General features: G+C 31.5%; 2 protein-coding genes across 4 annotated transcripts in view; one reads left to right on the top strand and one right to left on the bottom strand.

Moving 5' to 3' along the window:
• apbb1ip (amyloid beta (A4) precursor protein-binding, family B, member 1 interacting protein) overlaps positions 1-3,756 on the top strand; it is a 32,265-nt gene extending 28,509 nt beyond the window's left edge. The window contains exon 15 of the mRNA XM_034862603.1: positions 3,693-3,756. Coding sequence (XP_034718494.1) covers positions 3,693-3,742 — 50 coding nt within the window. The 3' untranslated portion in view covers positions 3,743-3,756. The remainder of the gene's footprint in view (positions 1-3,692) is intronic.
• Positions 1-8,805, bottom strand: part of LOC117938150 (protein adenylyltransferase SelO-like) — an 18,379-nt gene that overhangs the window by 2,606 nt on the left and 6,968 nt on the right. For 2 of the 3 annotated variants that reach the window (XM_034862607.1, XM_034862605.1), the window contains exons 16-19: positions 6,836-6,912; positions 6,609-6,652; positions 6,385-6,468; positions 4,345-4,744 (exon numbers count right to left, since the gene is read on the bottom strand). In XM_034862607.1, coding sequence (XP_034718498.1) covers positions 4,626-4,744; positions 6,385-6,468; positions 6,609-6,652; positions 6,836-6,912 — 324 coding nt within the window. In that variant the 3' untranslated portion in view covers positions 4,345-4,625. Of the gene's footprint in view, positions 1-4,344; positions 4,745-6,384; positions 6,469-6,608; positions 6,653-6,835; positions 6,913-8,805 lie in introns of those variants that run through there. The other variant, XM_034862606.1, reaches the window with a different exon arrangement.

The raw sequence follows: 8,805 nt of genomic DNA, 5'->3' as shown, positions 1-8,805 counted from the left end.
GCTTGGGCCCCAGTGCAATAACTTCAGTTTTATCTGAGTTTAACATTAAAAAATTACATGTCATCCAGGTTTTAATATTCTGAAGGCACATCTGAAGTTCAAAAAAAGTCATAAAATAGTCATAGTATAGTATGTCAAAAAAAGTTATAGTATAGCATGTTGAAAAAAGTCTGAAAAAGTCATGGTATAGCATGTTGAAAAAACGTCAAGAAAAAGTCATATTATTGCATGTCAAAAAAAGTCATAGTGTGGAAAAAGTCATAGTATAGTATGTAAAAAAAAACAGTCATAGTAATATACGTTGAAAAAAAAGTCATAATATACCATGTCAAAAAAAGTCATAAAATAGTCATAGTATAGTATGTCAAAAAAGGTTATAGTATAGCATGTTGAAAAAAGTCTGAAAAAGTCATAGTAACTATGTTGAAAAAATGCAATTGTTTAGTATGTCAAAAAAAGTTATAGTATAGCATGTTGAAAAAAGTCAAGAAAAAGTCATAGCATAGAGCATGTTGAAAAAAGTCATAATATAGTATGTTGAAAAAAAGTCAGTGTTAAAAAAAGTCAAAGTATATATAGCTTGTCAAAAAAAGTCATAAAAGAGTCATAGTATAGTATGTCAAAAAATGTTATACTATAGCATGTTGAAAAAACGTCAAGAAAAGGTCATAGTATAGTAAGTCAAAAAAGTCATAGTGTTGAAAATAGTCATAGTATAGTATGTAAAAAAACACAGTCATAGTAATATACGTTGAAAAAAAGTCATAGTATAGCATGTCAAAAAAAGTCATAAAATAGTCATAGTATAGTATGTCAAAAAAGGTTATAGTATAGTATGTTGAAAAAAGTATGTCAAAAAAAAGTCATAGTTTAGCATGTCAAAAAAAGTCATAAAATAGTCATAGTATAGTATGTCAAAAAAAGTTATTAGTATGTTGAAAAAAGTCTGAAAAAAGTCATAGTATAGTATGTCAAAAAACAGTCATAGTAATATACGTTGAAAAAAAGTCATAGTATAGCATATCAAAAAACAGTCATAGTAATATATGTTGAAAAAAAGCCATATTATAGCATGTCAAAGAAAGTCATAAAATAGTCATAAAATAGTATGTCAAAAAAACTCACAGTATAGTATGGGGAAAAAAGTCTGAAAAAGTCATAGTACAGTATTTTAAAAAACAGTCATAGTCTAGTATGTTGGAAAAAGTCATAGTATGGCATGTTGAAAAAAGTCAAGAAAAAGTCATGGTATACCATGTAGAAAAAATAATAGTCATGGTGTTGTAAAAAGTCATAGGGTAGCATTTCAAAAACAGTCATAGTAATACACGTTTAAAAAAAGTCATAGTAGAGCGTGTCAAAAAAATAGTCATAGTATGCTATGTCAAAAAAAGTCATAGTGTTGAAAAAAGTCATAGTATAGCATGTCAAAAAACAGTCATAGTAATATACGTTGAAAAAAAGTCATAAAATAGTCAGTATAGTAGGTAAAAAAAAGTCTAGAAAAGTCATAGTACACTATGTTGAAAAAAAGTCATAGTATGTCAAAAAAAGTTATAGTATAGTATGTTGAAAAAAGTCAAGAAAAAGTCATAGCATATCAAAAAAAGTTATAGTATAGTATGTTGAAAAAAGTCTGAAAAAGTCATAGTATAGTATGTCAAAAAAGTAATAGTATAGTATGATGAAAAAAGTCTGGAAAAGTCATGGTATAGCATGTTGAAAAAGTCATAGTATAGTATGTCCAAAAACAGTAATAGTATAGTAGGTTGAAAAAACGTCAAGAAAAAGTCATATTATTGCATGTCAAAAAAGTCATAGTGTTGAAAAAGTCATAGCATAGTATGTCAAAAAACAGTCATAGTAATATACGTTGAAAAAAAAGTCATAGTAAAGCATATCAAAAAAAGTCATAAAATAGTCATAGTAGAGTATGTCAAAAAATGTTATAGTATAGCATGTTGAAAAAAGTCTGAAAAAGTCATGGTATAGCATGTTGAAAAAACGTCAAGAAAAAGTCATAGTATTGCATGTCAAAAAAAGTCAGTGTTGAAAAAGTCATAGTATGTCAAAAAACAGTCATAGTAATATACGTTGAAAAAAAGTCATAGTATAGCATATCAAAAAAAGTCATAAAATAGTCATAGTATAGTATGTCAAAAAAAGTTATAGTATAGCATGTTGAAAAAAGTCTGAAAAAGTCATAGTAACTATGTTGAAAAAATGTCATTGTTTAGTATGTCGAAAAAAGTTATAGTATAGCATGTTGAAAAAAGTCAAGAAAAAGTCATAGCATAGAGCATGTTGAAAAAAGTCATAATATAGTATGTTGAAAAAAAGTCAGTGTTAAAAAAAGTCATAGTATAGTATGTCAAAAAACAGTCATAGTAATATACGTTGAAAAAAAGTCAAAGTATATGTAGCATGTCAAAAAAAGTCATAAGAGTCATAGTATAGTATGTCAAAAAATGTCATACTATAGCATGTTGAAAAAACGTCAAGAAAAAGTCATAGTATAGTAAGTCAAAAAAGTCAGTGTTGAAAAAAGTCATAGTATAGTATGTAAAAAAAACAGAATAGTATGGTGAAAAAAGTCTGAAAAAGTCATAGTATAGTATTTTAAAAAACAGTCATAGTCTATTATGTCGGAAAAAGTCATAGTATGGCATGTTGAAAAAGGTCAAGAAAAAGTCATGTATACCATTTAGAAAAAAGTAATAGTCATGGTGTTGAAAAAAGTCATAGTGTAGCATTTAAAAAACAGTCATAGTAATACACGTTTAAAAAAAGTCATAGTAGGGCGTGTCAAAAAAAAATAGTCATAGTATGCTATGTCGAATAAAGTCATAGGGTAGAATGCTGAAAAAAGTCTGAATGTCGTAGTATAATATGTAAAAAAAAAAAAGTCATGGTAATGGACGTAGAAAAAAGTCATAGTTTAGCATGTCAAAAAAAGTTATATTATGTTGAAAAATGTCTGGAAAAGTCATAGTATAGCATGTTGAAAAATAGTCAAGAATAAGTCATAGAATAGTATGTAAAAAAAAAATGTCAGTGTTGAAATAAGTCCTAGTATAGTATGTCAAAAAAAAGTCATAGTAATATACATTGAAAAAATGTCATAGTATAGCATATCAAAAAAAGTCATAAAATAGTCATAGTATAGTATGTCAAAAAAAGTTGTAGTATAGTATGTTGAAAAAAGTCTGAAAAAGTCATAGTATACTATGTTGATAAAAAGTCATTGTATAGTATGTCAAAAAAAGTTATAGTATAGTATGTTGAAAAAGTCATAGTGTTGAAAAAAGTCATAGTATAGTATGTCAAAAAACGGTCATAGTAATATACGTTGAAAAAAAGTCATAGTATAGCATGTCAAAAAAAGTCATAAAATAGTCATAGTATACTGTTGAAAAAAAGTCATAGTATAGTATTTCGAAAAAAAAAGTCATAAAATAGTTAAAAGTCTAGTATGTTGAAAAAAGACATAGTTTGTGGAAAAAAAGTCATGAAAAAGTCATAGTTTAGTATGTCTATGCCACCTCAAGATACAGGGTTTTTACCTCCGCCTCCACCTCAGCCAATGTTCACTGGGGCAGGAGCACCCCCGCAGTCCCCACCACCTCCTCCTGCTGCAGCCCCAGGAGCAGCGATGCGGCCTTCTGGCTCAGTGAAGAAGATGCCTCCTGGAGACTTCATGTCACAACTGATGCTGGCCATGAACAAGAAGTGTGTTCATTAGCCTGAGCATGAAATAGTATGAACCGACCAACTTGACCCTTAATCGGCCTTGTCTTGACTTCAGCTAAACAGCTACTCTTTACATTAACAACAAAACTGAACATCACCAACATGCCCGTAGAGATAAGACATCTCTTCAGGATGCCGATCCATCCATCCATCCTTCTAAATATTCCAAAGAGTTTGAAAAAGATGTTTTATACAAGATCTGTTTTGTACATTGTTTGAAAACTTGCTGAAAGAAAACATGATGCATGATCTGTTGTAACAAGTGTGAGGTGTAGTTTGTTTTGAATGACATCACAAATATAATGGTCTCATCATTCAGACATCTTTTTATAGAATTGCATATATTGTATTGTTTGCATGGATGGCTGTAAATACAATAAAAAAAACACTTTTTGATATACAGAGTACCTGATTAGTTGTCAAATGTCTATAAAGCTAAATAAAACATTTTTATTGGATTGAATTACTGGGTTTTCTTCCTGTCATCAGGTTCAACCTGCTATTATTTAAAAAAAAAAAACACTGGACTTGTTTTTTGTGTGCATACTTTTTGCCTTTTTCATACTGGATGTAAAAGGCAACAGGACAGACTAGACTGTAGCATCTTTACATGTATTGTGTCAATATGGCATTAAAGGATGTTTGGAGCATCCAATAGTCAAAATACAATTAGTTTAATTCTTCAGTACACAGAGCATTTTTTTATTGGTCACTCTATCCATACATGGTGGGTAATCTTAGCAGAAAAGAACATTTAACAGCATTGACCTTGACATTTTGGACCACATATTTTCCACCAGCATGAGAGAACATCAAAGCTTATGTATGCTATAATTTTTCTTTACTTTTGCGTTCGTGCTCTATCCAAGAATCTTTCAAGAAGAACAGCTGACCTTTAACCTCTCAGCCCATAGGGGAGGTCTTGCTGCATAGCCCGCTTCCTCTGCATTGTGTTGTGTAACAAAGGGAAATGACAGTACATGGTACAACAGCTCTACCTAGTGAGGGAAGAATGAAAGACACCAGGTAACAGAGCATTTCCAGGAATCGTGAGGTAAAATGTAACACCTTTATTATAATATTTAATATTGTGAGTAATAAAGTCATACTATCCTTTGTTAATTTTAGCATAGTATATTATAAAATAGTCCTTGTACAGTATGTCAAAAAAAGTCGAGAGTCATAGTATAGTATGTTGGAAAAAATCTTTGTATAGTTTATCAAAAATAAGTCCTAGTATAGCATGTTAAAAAAGGCTATAGTATAGAACGTTGAAAAGAGGCAAAGTATTGTAATTCAATAGAAAAGTCATAGCATAGTATGTCCGAAAAAAAGTCATAGTTTAGTATGTCCGAAAAAAAAGTCATAGTATGTTGAAAAAAAAAGGCATGAAAAGTCTAAAGTATAGTGTGTCAAAAAAGTCATAAATAAAAAGTCATAGTATACTGTGTCAAAAAAAGTCATAGTAGGCCTATAGTATGTTGAAAAAAAGTCATACTATAGCATGTTGAAAAAGTCTTTAAGTCAAATATAGTCATAAAATGGTCAAAAGTATAGTACGTCGTAAAAACTCATAGAATAGTATGTCAAAAAAGTCTTTAAGTTACTCATAAAATAGTCAAAAGTATAGGATGTCAAAAAAAGTCATAGTATACTATAGTATGTCTAAAAGTCCTAGTAAGCTATAGTATGTCGAAAGAAAGTTATAATATAGTCAAAGGTATAGTAGTAGTAAAATCATAGTATACTATGTCGAAAACAGTCATTGTAATGTGTGTCAGAAAAAGTCATTTGTAGCAAAGTTTTTGGGGAAAAGTGATCAAAAGTCATAGTATATTATGTCAATAAAATGTTATAGTACAGTATGTCAAAAAAAAGTCATAGTATGTCAAAAAAGTCATATAATAGTCAAAAGTATAGTATGTCTAAAAAATGTATAGTATAGTCATAAAAAAGAATTAAAAAAGCATGAATAAAGTCATAGTGTAGTATATCAAAAAATAATAACAGTAATGTTGAAAAAAGTCATAGTATAGTAAAAAAACATAGCAAGTCAAAAAAGGTATAGTAGCTCATTAAAAATCAGACTATAGTATATCTAAAAAAGTAATAGTGTAGTTTATTGAAAAAAGTCATAGTATGGTATGTCGAAAAATGTCATGGTAGAGTATGTTGAAAATAGTCGTAAAAAGTCATAGTATAGTAAGTCAAAAAATAAGTCATAGTATAGTATGATAAAGAAGGTCATAGTACAGTATGTTAAAAAATTTGTCATGGTAATTTATGTCAAAAAAGTCATAAAAGAATCAAAAATATGGTCGAAAAAAGTCATAAAATAATCAAAAATACAGTATGTTGAAAAAAGTTATAAGCATGTCGAAATAAGTCAGAATATAGTACAGTATGTTAGAAAAAGTCATAGTAAATTATGTTGAAAAATTCATAAAAGGTCATATTATAGTATGTAAAAAAAAATTAAATTTCACAAAAGTCATAGTACATGATGTAATAAAAAATGTCATAGTAGGGTAATTAAAAAAAAAAAAAAAAAAAAAAAATCAGGTTTAACTTTACGGGTACATGTGATCAATTAGTGGTGGGACACTTTAAATCGCCTGGCTCAATCTCGTACACCCACCTCAGAAAAATCATTCATCTCAGCTTTACTTATAGCAGACTCTGCCATCCAGTTCCTCAGCACATATCTCGGATTTACATCTGTAAGATATTTTTGGTAATCAGACAAAGTTGTCCCTGGTAAACACATCAGCAGATAACGGAAATTTGTATAATGGAATTCCTTCTTACTGCCTATGAAACTTCAAATGTATAAATCAACTTTAGCTTTAATGACTTACTTTTCATTCGGTGTTGACGATCCAAATCGCTATTATTTTGTTGTCTGAAATGAGAAAACAAACCTTTAAACCCATTTGGATATAATCCCCCCAAAAAAAACAGTTATATGAAATAGAAATGAGAATATATAATAGCAAATGTTTTCAAAACAATAAAAAAGAACAACCTTGTGAACATTTTAAAGAAAATTGGGTTTCGTCACATTTCTTTACATCTTTTTCCTTACCTACTGAGCCGAAGCAAGTACTTGCTGAGCCAATCAGAAAAGAGTTTGTGGGACGACAAATCCTCTAAAGCCCACATCTAATACAAAACGAAAAGAAAAGTATGCCATAAAATATAAATTTAACATATGTTCTATCTCAAATTCTCTGCTCAAATAGATTGAGATAATAATCTGCAACACTGTCATATACATGTATCTTTAGTCATATGTATTCTCATTAAATCATCCTAGATTTTACTTTTATTGCTGTATTTATTTTATTATTTATTTCAAATAATAATTATATTATTTGTTTATCAGGGGCAATGCACACTAATAAAACAATTAAGAACCAACTAAAAACGATTAAGATATCAATAATGCATTCAGATTTAGCCTTATACAATAAAAGATGATCATACTAACATTAACAACATAGAAACAAGAACAGTTGGGTAAAATCAACACAAATACACAAACTGTCAGACCAGATAAACAAGGTAAATAGCATAGACATACGCACATTTTAGTGGACATGTACAAAAACATCATTACTGGGATGATAACAAGCAACATACTATTTCCCTAACTTTTCCAAAGTGAAACAGACACCCAGACAGAGCACAAAAACACCCAGACAGACAGAGCAGTAGAGACAAGATGACAGCCATTTTTAGTGCCTAAACTAAATGTTGACAGTGCTAACTACTTGTAAGCCACTTTTTTTAAGTTCAGTTTAAAAGAGGCATACATTTTAAAAGTTAAATTGGGACATAGGATAGCTAGGTAAGCAGTTACAGGAGGGGGGGGGGGGAACACACACACACACTTTTTTTACATCAAACTTTGCTTTCGTCAAAGAATCCTCCATTTGCAGCAGTTCCAGCATTGCAGACCTTTGGCATTCTAGCTGTTAATTTGTTGTTGTAATCTGGAGAAATTGCACCCCACGCTTCCAGAAGCAGCTCCCACAAGTTGGATTGGTTGGATGGGCACTTCTTGCGTACCATACGGTCAAGCTGCTCCCACAACAGCTCAATGGGGTTCAGATCTGGTGACTGCGCTGACCGCTCCATTACCGATAGAATACCGGCTGCCTGCTTCTGCTCTAAATAGTTCTTGCACAATTTGGAGGTGTGCTTAGGGTCATTGTCCTGTTGTAGGATGAAATTGGCTCCAATCAAGCCCTGTCCACTGGGTATGGCATGGCGTTGCAAAATGGAGTGATAGCCTTCCTTATTCAGAATACCTTTTACCCTGTACAAATCTCCCACCTTACCAGCACCAAAGCAACCCCAGACCATCATATTACCCCCACCATGCTTAACAGATGGCGTCAAGCATTCTGCCAGCATCTTTTAATTTGTTCTGCGTCTCACAAACGTTCTTCTTTGTGATCCAAACACCTCAAACTTGGATTCATCCGTCTACAACACTTTTTTCCAGTCTTCCTCTGTCCAATGTCTGTGTTCTTTTGCCCATCTTAATCTTTTTCTTTTATTGGCCAGTCTCAGATATGGCTTTTTATTTGCCACTCTGCCCTGAAGCCCAGGATCCCGCAGCCGCCTCTTCACTGTAGATGTTGACACTGGTGTTTTGCGGGTACTATTTAATGAAGATGCCCGTTGGGGACCTGTGAAGCGTCTGTTTCTCAAACTAGAGACTCTAATGTACTTATCTTCTTGCTCAGTTGTGCAACGCGGCCTCCCACTTCTTTTTCTACTCTGGTTAGAGCCTGTTTGTGCTGTCCTCTGAAGGGAGTAGTACACACCATTGTAGGAAATCTTCAATTTCTTAGCAATGTCTTGCATGGAATAGCCTTCATTTCTAAGGACAAGAATAGACTGTCGACTTTCAGATGAAAGTTCTCTTTTTCTGGCCATTTTGAGCGTTTTATTGACCCCACAAATGTAATGCTCCAGAAACTCAATCTGCTCAAAGGAAGGTCAGTTTTGTAGCTTCTGTAACGACCTAAACTGTTTTCAGATGTG

Source organism: Etheostoma cragini, chromosome 22, assembly GCF_013103735.1.
Source record: "Etheostoma cragini isolate CJK2018 chromosome 22, CSU_Ecrag_1.0, whole genome shotgun sequence".
Taxonomy (NCBI): domain Eukaryota; kingdom Metazoa; phylum Chordata; class Actinopteri; order Perciformes; family Percidae; genus Etheostoma; species Etheostoma cragini.
Note: the sequence above shows the minus strand (reverse complement) of the source record. Positions and strands in the feature narration are given on the sequence as shown.